The following is a 17,100-nucleotide window of genomic DNA, read 5'->3' as shown; positions in this document are numbered from 1 at the left end:
GACATTCAATATGTCAAATATTTTGATGAGCACGGGCGATTTTGAAAGCCTAATGCTGATGGTTGGGAGGTAGTTTCTAGTTTTGTTGATTTTCTCGGGCTTTTTTAAGATGTCACATTGAAGTTATCTCCTTTTTTGCACCCTACATCCCATGAATTTTGTCAACAAATATGTAGGATAAAAGAAGAATTAGACGACGTGTGTTAGGGTTCCAATCTAAGGATGAGGAGTATGGCATTGACCATGAGGGTCAAATATGACAAGTATTGGGGAGATTTGACCAAACTAAATATTTTGTTATATATGGTTGTTATTCTTCATCCCCGTCTGAAAATTTCAGACATGTTATATGGTTTGGGACTTGCGCATGATTAGGCATGGACTGATCTTTTTGGTGAAATGGCCCTTTATAAATTATATGATGAATTTAATGCAATTAAGGGTGGTACTGTATCTACTGTACATACACCTACCCCAACACCTCCTCCAGACATCGAGGCAACAAAGAAGCGTAGATTGGCATGGACTAAGACCCTCGCACATAATCCCACACTAGTCCGTCAATCTACGGAGGTGGTTTTAGAGTTAGACAATTATTTGTCACTTGTCACGGGATCTTATTCAAAATGATGATGGTTTTGACATATTAGGATGGTGGAAGACAGCATCAAAAAAATATCTTATCCTTTATGAGATTGCCCGTTGTATGTTGGTCATCCCTATTAGCACCATTGCCTCGGAGTCTGCCTTTAGTACCGGAGGGCGCATATTAGATCCTTTCCATAGTTCATTGTCTCTTACGACTATGGAGGCATTGATATGCACACATAATTGGATGATGAGAAATGATATTTATGTTCCGGATGTTTTAGATTTTAAAGAGACTGACGAAGAGGGTGGTGATTAGTCTGGATCTGGGCCATCTGGTAATTGCTTTTTTTATTTTATACATTTCAGTTTTATCAATATTAATTTTAGTATTGATTGTTGTAGCAACACTTGAGACGACTTAGACGATGTCTACCTCCACTACAATATGAATATGTGCTCAAGCCTCGAAAGACTACCCATCCGGGCTTCAAATGTCACAATCAAAGACCAAAACAACTTGCCTCTATTTGTAGATTCTTAATTTCTTAGCATATTGAAATTTGAATCAGTTGTACGTATTATGTATTTGATTTGTAATTTCGTAACGTTGATACAATGTATTTGACTCAGTTGTACGTAATAGCTTAGTTATTATTATTATTATTTATTAGTTTATTAGGTACAAGTCAGAGGTGGGTTCTTGTTCTATAAAGGATGGCTACACATGGGAACCCTAAGAGCACAACTAGAATAAATAATGCAGCAGTTCCACGACAACCCCATGGGGGACATACAGGGTCACAAAAGACACATTCCAAGATAAAAAGGGAATTCTTTGGGAATGGCATGAGAAAGGACATTAAAAGATACATAGGAGAATGCGAGGTATGTCAAACAAACAAACCAGAGCATATTAAATGATAGAGATGCAATATTCACAAGCCATTTCTAGAAGGAGATCTTCCATATAAGTGGTACTGAGCTTCTGATGAGCTCGGCATACCACCCTCAAACAGATGGCGAAATAGAAGTGATGAACAAGTGGTTAGAGGGGTACCTTCGATGCTTTACCAGTGATAGACCCAGAGATTGTGCCAGATGGCTAGCTTTAGCCGAATGGTAGTACAATACCTTAGAGCACTCCTCAACAGGGTTTAGTCCCTTTGAGGTTGTGTACTGTCAAGCGCCGCCATGGCTCCTCCCTTACGAGCCTGGGTCAATGGCAGTATAGGCAGTTGAAGAAGAAATGAGAAGTCGAGACTTCATTCTTGCACTGGTGTGTGAAAACTTGCAAGAAGCTCAAGCAAGGATGAAATACTATGCTGATAAAAAGAGAACATAGAGGGAAAACAACGTTGGGGACTAGGTTTATCTTCGACTACGACCTTATTGACAAATATCGGTAGCAGTAAGGAGGAACTTGAAGCTATCACCCAGATATTTAGGCTCCTTCCAGATTATACAAAGGATTGGGATGGTAGCATACAAGCTCGATCTGCCCAAAGAATCCAAAATTTACCTAGTATTTCATATCTTGTGCCTTAAGAAGAAGCTAGGAGATAAGGTAAACCCTAACCCTAAGTTACTGTCAGATATGGAGGATGGTACTTTGGCCCCCGTACCAGAAAAGGTACTGGAAAGAAGATTAAAGTGGAAGGAAAACAAAGTGGGAGCATAACTCTTAATTCAGTGGAAGGGATCATCCAAGGAAGACGCATCATGGGTGGATTTGGAAGAGCTGCGGCGAAAATACCAAGACCTCGAGGGTGAGGTCTTTTGAAAGGAAGGCTGTGTTATGAGCCTAAGGAATAGGAGTCTTGTAAGGGATGTAAGGGCTACGTAGGATATGGGTTTATTTAATTGTTCATGGGTATAATTGTCTTTTACTTTATTATTCAGTTGAGTCTATATGAATGGGTCAATGGGCTGTAGTTGTAAACATGGGTAATGGGTAATGGGTCTAGCACCAGTCCGTGCACGTAGAAGGGTAGTTATTTCTAGTTTTCTGCATTGTACTTAAGTATTTAAATTACTTTCTGAAGTAATGAACATTTTATGATTTGAATCCAAACATTCCGTGTGAATTGTGGAGGTCTTCTGGCTCCTTGAATTGCCAGTATTTATTTTATTAATTCAGAGTGAGTCATAACAAAAAACTATACAGGGTGGGGCACAGAGTAACAGAGGGAAAAGGGCTTATCGTGCCACAACAAAAATCCGACTAACGGGTTGTCGACAACCAGAACCCTCGAAGGGAGGTGGTGGCAAACTAACATTCAATGAAAAATAATAAATTTGGGTAAAGGGATAAACACAGAGAGAGGGAGGAAGAGAGAAAAACTTACATGTGTGGGAAAGTACGATGGAGTGCAGCTGTTGGGATCAGACAAAGATAAGAGGGAAAAGAGAGTTTGTAGGGAGTGGAGCAAAAAGAGATGAAGAAAGAGTAGTTATGGAAGTGAAGATTTGAGTGGAAAGGCGTTGAGGGAATTGGGAGAGGGAAAATAGGGAGGAGAAAATTGAAAGAAGAGGGAAAAGAAGACTTGCCAAAAACAACACGACGTTGTTTCTTCCAAATGGGTTGATTTTTTCTTGGGGCTAGTCTGGCCTTGGGCCTTGGCCTTGGCCTTGGTATTATAATGTCAATCTTATTCAAACAGTTATGCCTTCAATATTTGAACGACCCCGCGTTCCCTTCGAACGTTTCTCAACCAATTCGAAAGTGACTATAGTGTTTGAATACTAGCTTCACATTGTAACAGTTCAAAAAATATTCTATGTTCAAATGAAAGTCGACTGTTCAAATGCTTGTTAGGGACGAAATGACTTCATCCCGAAGTTTTTTTTTCTTTCGAACGAACCTCGTATGGGTCGTAGAAATTTCGTCCTAATTTTTGGGATGATTTTTCTTCTCGTCCTATATTTTCTTTCATGATAGACCTATTGGGACGAATTAGGAATGGAATTTTTTCATCCCTAAATGTCTCAGAAATCCCACTCTTTTGGGATGAAGTTTTTTGTCCAAAAGAGTGTTTCTGTTGTAGTGCATCAAAATGGGGTGAGCCAAAGCAACATTAATATCACTGATTGTGAAGTCAAATCAACAAATATACCTTCTTATAAAAGCATACAAATAAACTTATCTGAAAATTTTAAATTTTTGGTTCAACACCCTTGTGTTTAATTTTGCATATTTGCAGATCTCTTCCCTAGATTACCTTTTTCTTCCACCAACACTAGTGAAAAGAATCTATAAGAGTAGTGGCATCAATATCAGTGTATTATATAGCAATTTATAATTTAACAAAAAATGGAGAAAACACTCTTACATTTTGGACTAACCAAATATCTAGCTCGCTAATAAAATCTACGATCTAGCTGTTGTAGTGGGCCCTATGGATTGGAGTTGGAGATGCTGGGGTTCTCAAGAGCAAGGTTTTAAAAACTGTTTTGTTCCAAATTTTCCTTGCTGAAACAATAACCGACAACGGTGTGAAGGATTGTTCCATTTCGACTCAAATTTCGGTATTTGTTCGGAGCACAGATTCTAGTCCGGAATTGGGCTAAATGGCAATTTGGGAAATATTCTGAAAAGGAAAGGGCAAACTTGTAAAAGCCTCAACCCTTTTCTTCTATCTTAACATCCTGCTATATCTTTCTTCTATCCTGACATCACATATGCACCATTTCTCATACAAGCAAGTAAAAGCATAGATGCATTGTCTCATCCATGGAATAATAGATTAAAGTAAGGGTAGTGTATATGCACTGTCTTTCTTATGAAGATATGTGGATTGAGAGCTAATTTATAATTTAGAAATATTATTGAGTTTTTAATAATGTATATTTTTAAGACTTGTATTGATATTATTTTATAATATAATTTATATATATATAATTTATCTATATATCGACTATTTCGTAACGGTGCACCAAAATGTACCGATATCGAAATATTCTGTTCTAATAATTAAACCGAAATGATCACCAAAACAGAATTCAAAACTTTGCTCAAGAGCTCAAGTCTAGGTGGAAACCATGGGGGGGGGGGGGGGTTCTGTTTTAATGTAGAAGGTCATGTTGGCCGGGTTCATTTTCCATCCCAAGAGAAAAGCATGAAGAGATGAGGTGAATGGAAATAAATGATAGAACCTGCTCACATCATCTTGTTGTTGTGATAAACACCACACTCACATACAACATTAAACGAGACAAACAGTACAATTAATATAGAAATACAAGTATCAAGCATACACACGACACACAGTATTTAACGTGGTTTGATAACGTGATAAACACCACACTCACATACAACCACTAGTTATAAATTTTTTATTTTTTTCTTTTAAGTTTTTTTTTACCATTCTTAATCATTAAAAAAAATTTAAAAAATATTATACAATTTCATTAGTAATCACTTTCTTAACCATTAAATAACAATTAAAACATTAAAATACAAAAGTGATAAGATTGAGCGGTAAGTTTGAGGTGCTCCACTAAGATTTTCCTTTCAATTATTTCATAAGTTGACGACCGCCACCTTGAGTAATGGTCGAATGGTGTCTGAATAGTTTTTTGAAAGTAATTAGAATTAAGGTAGGTATTTAGAAGTTTAGTGGGACCTATTTTTAACAAATAGCTTACGTAAGACATTTATTTGAATAATGATAGGATTACTACCTTACTACTACCCATCTACAATTCTTTTTGTATTTGATTTTTTTTTTAATTTTTTATTTTACTTAATGATTAAACAAGTGAGTATTAATAAAGTTATATTTTTTTTTTCTTAGTCATTAAGGATGTTAAAAAAATATTTAATAGAAAATAATAAAAATACTTAAAATGCATTTGAGTAGTAGATGGATATTAATAGGATAGTAACCCTAATTATCACTACCCTATTCATTTAGCAAGGTCACTAGCGACGCCCCGGCCACCTCGATAGTGCCCTTTATTTAGTCAATGACGTGAACCACTTGCTGGCAGAGAAATTACTAATTATGACCCACTTAATCCGCTTTCTCATTCAATATAATTAGCAAGTTCTTTGTCCAAATTGGTTGAATTGCTCCAGCTGAGAAAACCTTTCCAAGTCTTTTTATAAGTACTTTATTTCTGATAAACCTAGTTTTTTACGACCAGTGGATCGTGATGAACAGATGTGATCTTTTGAGATCGAAGACCCACGTTTTAAATTATGTACCAGGTTGAAAAGTCTTAAGAAGTGGTTGAAAGATTCGAAAAGATATAGATAATAAAGACTGAAGTTGTAATCAAAAATCAACTTGATCAGACTTAAAATACATTAACGTAGCCATGTGGAACTCGTACTTATTTATAAATTCAACTGAAACTTGTAATTTTTATTTTTTTATTTTTTGTCTTGTATTATTATAAAGTGACAGCCTCCTCGTGTAAAGGAAGTGTTTCACACCACCAACCACTCGAATGATTTATAATGAATAACTCGGCAATACTGGATGTGCAAGATAAGCTCCGATATATATATATATATATATATATGTATATGTATATTGTTAAATATATATGTATGTATATTTTCTTCTACTTCTTGATCTATCTCATGTTTTTTAATTATGTTCTACACTCACATAATGTGTACATAGCCATGTGGAACTCGTGCTTATTTATAAATTCAACTGGAACTCGTAATTTTTCTTTTTATATTTTTAGTCCTGTATTATCATAAAGTGACAGCCTCCTCGTCTAAAGGATGTGTTTCACACCACCAGCCACTCGAATGATTTGTAATGAATAACTCGGCAGCACTGGGTGTGCAAGATAAGCTCCGATATTCATATATATATATATATGTATGTATATGTCTATTGTTATATATATATATATGTCTATTGATCTATCTCAAATTGAAGGGGGAGAAGGCCGTCGATCTCATTCTTTTTATAAGTCCAAGTTGTTAAGTCGTCCTCGATCGGTATAAGGTGAATATAAAAAGAGTACAATGAAGAGTACTGCGCTTCCCGTGACAACTAATCCTTGGCCACCACGTAGTAAGTTTATTACAAGGTGTAAAAAAAGAGTTTATTACTAAGTGCAATGAACCATGCAATAGAATCAGACCGTCTACGTACTGATGCGATTAAAAGGAATGCAACAATCTATAGAACTGATCTTGAAAAACAAATTGTGAAGTGTGTAAACTTGCAATAGAAACTTACAACTAGAAAGCAAAACCAAAGCTTTTTGGATTCTAGTTACATGAGTTAAGGGAATTGGCTCACTATTACAGATTATTTTTTTTAAAACCACTTGGCTATGTTTCTCGATCTGTGTAGGATGATGATCATTTGCAGCTTGCAGGACCTATATCTGTGTATTATATAGCAATTTATAATTTAACAAAAAATGGAGAAAACACTCTTACATTTTGGACTAACCAAATATCTAGCTCGCTAATAAAATCTACGATCTAGTTGTTGTAGTGGGCCCTATGGATTAGAGTTGGAGATGCTGGGGTTCTCAAGAGCAAGGTTTTAAAAACTGTTTTGTTCCAAATTTTCCATGCCGAAACAATAACCGGCTAGGGTGTGATGGATTGTTCCGTTTCGGCTCAAATTTCGGTATTTGTCCAGAACACATATTCTAGTCCGGAATTGGGCTAAATGACAATTTGGGAAATATTCTGTAAAGGAAAGGGCAAACTTGTAAAAGCCTCAACCCTTTTCTTCTATCTTAACATCCTGCTATATCTTTCTTCTATCCTGACATCACATATGCACCATTTCCCGTACAAGCAAGTAAAAGCATATATGCACTGTCTCATCCAAGGAATAATAGATTAAAGTAAGGGTAGTGTATATGCACTGTCTTTTTTAGGAAGATATGTGGATTGAGAGCTAATTATAATTTAGAAATATTATTGAGTTTTTAATTATGTATATTTTTTAAGACTTGTAATGATATTATTTTATAATATAATTTCTATATATATATATAATTTATCTATATATCGACTATCTCGTAACGGTGCACCAAAATGTACTGATATCGAAATATTCTGTTCAAAACGATCACCAGAACAGAATTCAAAACTTTGCTCAAGAGCTCAAGTCCAGGTGGAAACCATGTGGGGTGGGGGGCGGGGGGGTTCTGTTTTAATGTAGAAGGTCACATTGGCCAGGTTCATTTTCCATCCCAAGAGAAAAGCATGAAAAGGTGAGGTGACTATAAATAAATGATAGTGGTCCTGCGCACATCATCTTGTTGTTGAGATAAACACCACACTCACATACAACATTAAATGAGACGAACAATACAGTTAATATAGAAATACAAGTATCAAGCATACACACGACAAACAATATTTAACGTGGTTTGGTAACGTGACTATGTCGACAGAGCTATAGAAGATTTTATTCAGCAGAAATTATAATCACACAGTAAATTACAATCAAGTTAAGTGGATCAAAATAAAGGATAGTGGTCATGCTCACATCATCCTTTGTACATCATTTTCTCTTTTGTCTAATATTGCTACCACTATGAGCAACAACTAAATCATTAGCAATTATTTCAACTAGGATCATGCTAGCGGGCCAGCTAGCTTTATAGCTGAGTGTACTGCTAGTTATAAATTTTTTATTTTTTTTCTTTTAAGTATTTTTTTTAACATTCTTAATCATTAAAAAAAATTAAAAAATATTACACAATTTTATTAATAATCACTTTCTTAATCATTAAATAAAAATTAAAAATTAAAAAATTAAAATACAAAAGTGGTAAGATTGAGCGGTAAGTTTGAGGTGCTCCATTAAGATTTTCCTTTCAATTATTTCATAAGTTGATGACCGCCACCTTGAGTAATGGTCGAATGGTGTCTGAATAGTTTTTTGAAAGTAATTAGAATTAAGGTAGGTATTTAGAAGTTTAGCGGGACCTATTTTTAACAAATAGCTTACGTAAGACATATTTATTTGAATAATGATAGGGTTACTACCTTACTACTAATCTATAATTCTTTTTGTATTTGATTTTTTTAAAATTTTTTATTTTACTTAATGATTAAATAAGTGAGTATTAATAAAGTTATATATTTTTTTAATTTTTTCTTAGTAATTAAGGATGTTAAAAAAATACTAAAAAGAAAATAATAAAAAAATAAAAATACTTAAAATGCATTTGAGTAGTAGATGGATATTAATAGGATAGTAACCCTAATTATCACTACCCTATTCATTTAGCAAGGTCACTAGCGACGCCCCGGCCACCTCGATAGTGCCCTTTATTTAGTCAATGACGTGAACCAAGATAATATGCCACTTGCTGGCAGAGAAATTACTAATTAGCAATATAATTAGCAAGTTCTTTGTCCAAATTGGTTGAATTGCTCCAGCTGAGAAAACCTTTCCAAGTCTTTTTATAAGTACTTTATTGTCGGATGAACAGAGGTGATCTTTTGAGATCGAAGACCCACGTCTTAAATTATGTACCGGGTTGAAAAGTCTTAAGAAGTGGTTGAAAGATTCGCAAAGATATAGATAATAAAGAATGAAGTTGTAATCAAAAATCAACTTGATCAGACTTAAAATACATTAAAATATATGTATATGTCTATTGTTATATATATATATATATATATATGTATATTGTCTTCTACTTGATCTATCTCGAATTGAAGGGGGAGAAGGCCGCCGTCGATCTCATTCTTTTTATAAGTCCAAGTTGTTAAGTCGTCCTCTGTATAAGGTCAGTATAAAAAGAGTACAATGAAGAGTACTGCGCTTCCCGTGACAACTTATCCTTGCCCACCACGTAGTAAGTTTATTACAAGGTGTACAAAAAAAAGTTTATTACTAAGTGCAATGAACCATGCAATAGAATCAGACTGTCTACGTACTCATGATGAGATTAAAAGGAATGCAACAATCTATAGAACTGATCTTGGAAAACGAATTGTGAAGTGTATAAGCTTGCAATAGAAAATTACAACTAGAAAGCAAAACCAAAGCTTTTTGGATTCTAGTTACATGAGTTAATGGAATTGACTCACTATTACAGATAATTTTTTTTTTAAACCACTTGGCTATGTTTCTCGATCTGTGTAGGATGATGATCATGTGCAGCTTGCAGGACCTACAATTATAAGACAGGAAGAGAGTAGTTGTAATCTAAAACCAACTTGGAGACTTGTTATAAATATATATATATATATATTTATATATATGAGGACCAGTTCTGCACTTATTTCTAAATTCAAGTGGGACTCGTGAATATTCGAATTTAGTATTTCATGTCACGCCAATTTCTGTGCAAGTGGCAGTGAAACCGTGCCTGCTCTAACTCTGCATAAATACGAGAGTTGTCCATGCAATAAAATTGCAAAATTATTGTAAGGGGAAAATGGAGGACATCCGTGAGGTTGCTAAAGCTTATTACGTAAACTTGACAGAGCAGCAGCAGGAGAAAGCCCAGGATGATTTCAAAAAGATGAAGTTGGAAAACAATAATAGCATGAGCCTTACTGATTTCTTGGATTTCTTCCTGCAAGACAATTATCCAAAAACTGTTGCTTGTTCTTTGTTCAAGGATCTAGACCTAAATGGTGATGGCAGCCTGGATTTCGACGAGTTTATCACCTTGTTCTATCTGTATCAAAGCAAGAGGCTACTGTATTGTCGTGGCTGTGAAACGTTTCTTAATGGACTCTATTTTACTTGCATCAAATGCTTTGATTCCACCAGTAATAGCTATGACCTCTGCTTATTATGTTACCAGAAAAAAAATATTCAACACCATAGAGATGCAGTCTTCTTGGACAACTACGCTTTACTCCGCCGGAACATCAAACGATCATCGGAAACGGCAGTAGACCCAGTTCAGGTATAACATCTTTGTTGAGTTTATAGTTAATGTAGTACTAAAGGATCGATCTCAATGCAACCATATTGTCTGCTAGATTGTCCTCCGCACGCGCACACACGTGATGGCTCAATCTCCTTCGTGCCCATTTTATTCCGATTAGAAAAATACTTTAGTCATAAAGTGATTACATAAAAATAATCTTACACACGTAATGGCTCTCCTATACATATATATATATATATATATATATATATATATATATTGGCCACATTAAGCCATGCTTATATTTGATGGATTAATGTGAGGATACTCTGTCCTAAGCCTAATATATTTAATCACATCCCTCTCTTATTCCATCATATAAAGCCTCCTTCATTCACATAAGCTTGACTCGACTGATGTAAACTAGCTTATGTATGTATGCAGTATAATATATGTATGTATATAAAATATATCCCAATCAAAATTATATATACGTTTGGGTCCAAAACATCGATCCAAGTCTATTTTTTCTCTCATTCACATTCAAATAACCACATGTGGGGTTCGGTCACTTTGATGATTAGTGAAGTTGAAAGATAAAGTATATTATGGGATAATTTTGTTGTCTTTTTATACTTTGTTAACACTAAATAGATATAATTAGTTGATTTTTTATATATTATTTTAATATTAATTAATATTTAGTATATTTTTATATTTTTGGTGCATTTGGATCCTCCTCAGATCATGTAATTCTGGTTCCATATATGCCTGTATATATATATAAGAGTAATTTTCTTGAATTCCCCTTCTAATAGCTGCAACAATTTTCTCATGCAGGAAAACGATAATAAAATCAAAGAAGACGTAGATGAATCTGGCCAAGTAATTCTCTCATTACTCGATTGACTAATATATGTCTTGTGCTTCTTCTTAGATCTATTAATTAATATCATGTATGGCAATCGTACGTGTTCCACGATCGATCACATGATGGTGGTCTTTTTATATATATCTCTTATAATTTTTTTTGATAAGGCAATTGATCTTTGGTGTAGGTCAAAAACGATGAAAATGAAGATCAATATGTCTCTGAATTATCGGATCATCAGGTATAATTTATCTTTGAGTCCTATGATCAGTAGTACTCTTGTAAACGTGATAAAAGCGATATATATATACTACATGAAAATTACTTATTTACGATCAATTAATTCCAGCAAAATAATTATTTACAATTAAAATTGGTTGCGAATAATCTTTTAGTTGTAATAATTAGTCACAAAAGTCCGTTTTTCTTATAGATATACTCTTAGCTAGCTAGGCGTGACTTCTTAGTGATCATGATATATATATATTTTTTTTTTTTATTTAGGAAAACAATGCAACCCATGAAGCAGATTTAGATGACTCTACTTACCAGGTAATCTCTCATATAAATATATATATATATATAATATTTATATATATATAACGTATGTATGTATATATATTGTCTTCTACTAATTGTTGATCTATCTCGTTTTTTTAATTGTGTTCTACACTCACATGATGTTTACGTACATTTATCATAAGATGATCATAAGATTAACAATAATTATTATTTACGTACATTTTTTTCTTTTTTCCTATGCAAGTTTTGTAAGGGTGCCATGCATAGAATCCATCCCGATATATCCCATTCCAATTTTATATTGAATTTGGAACGAGTTGAGTTGGAACAAACCGATTTCGTTATTACTCTAGTTGGGTTATATTGGAATTCAAATCTCTCAATCAATTGGATCAGAATTACAGGCTTCCATTATAAACTTCTAACATCCCATGCAATTTTAGTCGTGCTGCATGGTAAAATCAATGTCCCTTCTTGATTACATTAAAAATCATACTTATATTATAGGAAAAGTGTGAGAATACTCTAAAATTCTTTCCTAATTAATCCTAACATATTCAATCATATCCTTTCTCATTCAAACATATCCATCTTTCATTTGCTTACACTAGACTTGGCTCAGATTTTTCCTTAATGAAGTTATCAACCTAGTGTACGTATAGATCAATGCACAATGTACATCACTTAAATTGTAAGAATATTTGATTTGTAAAATTCAAATTTTAAAATTTCTCTTCTAAATCATATTAATATACCATGTTTGCACTTAATTACTAAGTATGTATATTGCCACAAGAAAAATGAGCATTTGTGATTCTTTGCGACGAAAACAAATTCATTTTGGCACGAACTAGTATTTTTCGTAGAAAATAACTAGCCTCAAATAAGTAGTTTTCTTGTAGTTTGGTCACAAATAGCTGGATATATCCACAAAGGATAATTATTAATAGAATTTTTCTTCCCTAATAAACAGCACACACACACACACACACACACACACACACATATATAAGCTTGACTTGGCTCATTTGAGCTTCTTCAAAATTGCATAAAGTTTTAGCTTATGCACATGACGTGTATATAATACGCGATGTATCATGTGTGTTTAAATTTGTGTATCAACCATGCATGTGTGATTTCTTGCTGACCAACAAATATTTTTTGATGTAGAAAAATGAAGAAAATGAAGAAGTATCAAATGCATCTAACCAGGTACATGCATGTAATTGTATGAATTCCCTTCTTTCTATTTCCACGACGTGTCAGGTACATGTTTCCCTCACACTTAGATGATGTGTATGCCGACCTATTTGTACGTCATCCCTATTATAAGCCACATGTAATATCGATAATGAAATTATCGTCCATTAATTCCGATATGTAAACATACATAAATATGTGTTCATGTGTGGATTGAAGACTTAAAATCCCTATAGGCCTGGGACGGTTGGGATTAAGGTGCTAGTCGATCCCCAAAGGCTTGCTAGCAATGTACCGTGTCAGACTTCTCGCTACCAAGACCAATGTATTGATCTAGGAAGACCATCCAAACCAAGAAGATAGAAATGAATATAATTTAATGAGTAGTGTTACATGTACTTATAGTTTTATTTATAAAAAGTACTGTAGAATCAATTTATCAGATTTGTTTTGAAAATCAAAATTTTGAATTTTAGAATTTATAATTCTCAGCATATCAATAACTGACATGTAAAGAAATAAATTTTTTATTAGTTTTTATTGAGTACACTTAGCATTTCTAGTATTGTCGTCTACTTCACTATCTTATGTCTATTACTTTTGTTGCACACACATATCTATACATTTCATATATAGTAATGCTATATATAGTCGTAAATCAATAAACAAGCACCACGCAATCGTTTTAGAAAAGAGTGAGATCCACTAATTTTTTTCATGTGGGTCCCTTATTTATTCTCTTTTTTTTTTAAATATTACACGACAATACTTCATGACTATAAATATCATTTCTTTTCATATGTATTTGAATCTTATTACCATAATTGTTAAAAGGATGAAAACAATTCTCAATTATATGTGAGACGTTGTTACTAATAAAAGCAACTTCTTGATGCAGGAAAAAACTGCAAATCCAAAAGTTGCAAACAAACAGCGTTACCGGGTAATTCTCGCATTCACTTCTTCCATGTGATATCAAAGTCAAATATGTACTATAATTAGAATTCATTGTTAGATATGTGATTTTAAAAGTTGATCAAACTTTAATTTCTTGGATAAAACAATTGGGGTGAAAAGACTTTTAATGACCAATTAATAGATTCATATGTAACATAATATTAAGTAATTTTGCTTTATCTAATTAAGGATGTGAAACGAGTCATGTCGTGTTGGCTCATATGAATTTTGGCTTGATCGAAAATCGAAATAAATAATAAACAAGTTAGACACGTTTGACCCGAACCCGACAGTTTATTATATAGGTCAACCTAGCACAACACATAAATCAATTTATTTATATGGGTTGGATGAGGTCAACCTGACACCTCCATGACTCATTTGACCCGGCTAAGATGCAAGCAAACCTCTTGAGTAAATTCTCTATGCCAACCTACGACACCTTTCATGGATCAATCTTTGAAGGCATATGTCTCAATGATATCTTCGACATCATATGCAATATCCCTTATGCTTTCAACCCAGTTGTTTATGCATGGTCTCGTTTTCATGAAGTTTCGCATCTGCATCTTTCTATAAACATTGGATTCATTAGAGCTCAATTTACAACTGCTGGACTTGGTCGCTCACTCCAGCCAAGTATCTTGCTACTTTAATGAACAGATCACCAAAAAATTTCACCATACAAGAGACACCAACATCGACTATTTCTATCCCCCCAAAAGAAAATGGATTGACCCACAAGCCTGAATACTCTCTCCCCTTCATGTAGAGAAACTAGATTTCAATAAGACCCAATTCTTGAATTGGTCAATTTGGGCCGACATGAATTAACCCAAACTGGAGTACTCTCACCCTAATTTTGTTATTACATGTCTGATTTGTGTTAAAAATTGACAACCTTAAATCTAATTAATCTACATTTCATACCAAAAAGAATAAAGAAGATGTTCTCTATCGGAAAGATTTCTAATGGGGTAACTCGAGTCTATGATTATTAAAAGCACTGTGATGACTATTTAGGACTCGTTTGGATAGTGAGATGAAATGAGATTTTAGATTAGTTGAATAAAATATTGTTAGGTAATATTTTTTAATATTATTATTGTTTTGAGATTTGAAAAACTTGAGTTGTTTATTATATTTTCTGTGGGAATTTGAGAAAGTTGTAATGATGAGATGAGAATATATGAAATCGTCTTTGATGACTATTTAGTCACTTCTACATGAAACCAATTTAAATCTTCATAGAGCTGTTTCTTTGTGGACATTTTTTTTTTTAATTTCGAGCATGCAAGCAAGATAAATTAAAATGATGAACCAACAATCTTCATTTACTATTTCAACTTTGTGTATATGCTCTATAGAATTACACACTCATCATAATTGTAATTGTTCAAATTTCAGAATCGAGAGCGAGTCGGCAAGGCATTTTCAAAACTAGGAGCAAACATCACATCAAAAGTAACAGGCGGCATCTCAAAGGCTACTGACAGTACCGATTGCAATGTCATGTGATGGATATCACGTAAAACAGATCCGGCAATTGCTTTAAAATTAGAAGTGAATTATTAAGTGAAATGTTATTTCGTGTTTAGTACTGATCATTTGTAGCATTATTAATGTGTGCATGCATGTGTACAAATTGACTATATGCCATATTGTATTGTAGTACGCATTAGTAGTACTCTAGTAAGATATTGTATCATATTATGCCTTCATTGTCTTATAAATAAACAACATCTTGAATTTTGTAAACAACTTTATTGTAGTAGTTCAAGAGCAGTTTAATTATGGCTAATTTCCTTATAGTTCTAAATAGGGGTTACATGATTCTAATTGATGTTTTGATTTTCCATGCCCTAAATTACGATATGCGTTAGGGCATAAAACATAAAATATTTGACCAAAATACTAAATATCCAAATATAAAATACAAATAAATAAACTCTTTTCCTAGCTAGCAGATGATGTTGTCTACAAATTAAGGGATGCATGTCTAGTACATATACTTTTGCCCTCTAAAGAGTCTTAAAAAGTTGGCTAACCATCAAAATGGGATGAGCCAAAGCAACATATTAATATCACTGATTGTGAAGCCAAATTTTCAATATCAAAATGGGATGAGGTTACAATCCCAAGCACAATGTTGGTAGTCAGACTTCGCCACCACTTGGTGGTCCAGTGGGAGGGGAGACCACTACTGTATGAAACAATAGAGTAAAGAAAGGTGTTCATTAGGGGTGATAATCGGGCGGTCCGGACCGGAAAAACCGACCGGACCGGCCAATTCGGTCCGGACCGGACCGGACCGAGAGTTGTTCCGGTCCAGTCCGGTCCAAAAATAAGAGGACCGAATTAATTCGGTCCGGTCCACGGTCCGGCTGGTTTTCGGACCGGACCGGACCGGACCGAATTAAATATATATATATAATTTAATAATTTATATATATTAAGTATATAATTTTCATTTGACTAATTAACCTAATCCTATCACTAATTCATCATTAAGTAATTATTAACTAATACACATTTATAAGTTTATACTAATAGTAACATTTATAATTTTATAGTAATACTAAATTATTAATATTTATACTAATACAAGTATTATATTAATAGTCTAGAGTCTACTTCTAGACTCTAAAGTCTAATATGGTATTAATAAAAATATATACTAATAGTATATTAGTAAATTAGTAATAGTCTAACATAGAGTAAGAGTCTAAGACAATAGTTAATAGTTATAGACTTATAGACTTATAGTTATAGTAATATAGTTATAACTTATACTAAATCACTATAACTAATATTAGTATATTACTAACATATAGCTATAGCCTATACTATATTACTAATAGTCCAATACTAATACTATTAATCTATTATATAGTTATAAGTTATAACTTATATTGATCATGATTGATAATAACTAATCACTATAAGTTTATAGTATTAATGTATTATTATTTAATATATAGTATTAGTATAGTAATAGACTCTAATATGGTATTAGAAAAAAATATACTAATAGTCTAGTACTAAATTACTAATGTATTATTATATAATATATAGTATAATAGTATTAGTATAGTAATAGACTCTAATATGGTATTAGAAAAAAATATACT

At 33.3% G+C, this 17,100-nt stretch overlaps 1 protein-coding gene across 1 annotated transcript; it reads left to right on the top strand.

Moving 5' to 3' along the window:
* Positions 1 to 9,975: 9,975 nt before the first annotated feature.
* LOC108979748 lies at positions 9,976 to 15,507 on the top strand. The gene is made up of 7 exons (XM_035692781.1): positions 9,976 to 10,455; positions 11,260 to 11,304; positions 11,478 to 11,531; positions 11,795 to 11,842; positions 12,983 to 13,024; positions 13,911 to 13,955; positions 15,377 to 15,507. Exons 1-7 carry the CDS (start codon positions 9,976 to 9,978, stop codon positions 15,485 to 15,487), a joined length of 825 nt encoding a protein of 274 aa, XP_035548674.1. The 3' UTR covers positions 15,488 to 15,507.
* Positions 15,508 to 17,100: the final 1,593 nt, after the last annotated feature.

Source organism: Juglans regia, chromosome 8 (assembly GCF_001411555.2).
Source record: "Juglans regia cultivar Chandler chromosome 8, Walnut 2.0, whole genome shotgun sequence".
Classification (NCBI taxonomy): Eukaryota; Viridiplantae; Streptophyta; class Magnoliopsida; order Fagales; family Juglandaceae; genus Juglans; species Juglans regia.
The sequence above is the reverse complement of the archived record's forward strand: the minus strand, read 5'-3'. Positions and strand labels throughout refer to the sequence as shown.

Excerpts from the sequence above, each read along its gene's own strand:
- LOC108979748 (XM_035692781.1), top strand. The coding sequence starts at position 9,976 with ATGGAGGACATCCGTGAGGTTGCTAAAGCTTATTACGTAAACTTGACA. Across the intron at positions 10,456-11,259 it reads CGGCAGTAGACCCAGTTCAG|GAAAACGATAATAAAATCAA; the intron begins GTATAACATCTT and ends TTTCTCATGCAG. Across the intron at positions 11,532-11,794 it reads CTGAATTATCGGATCATCAG|GAAAACAATGCAACCCATGA; the intron begins GTATAATTTATC and ends TTTTTTATTTAG.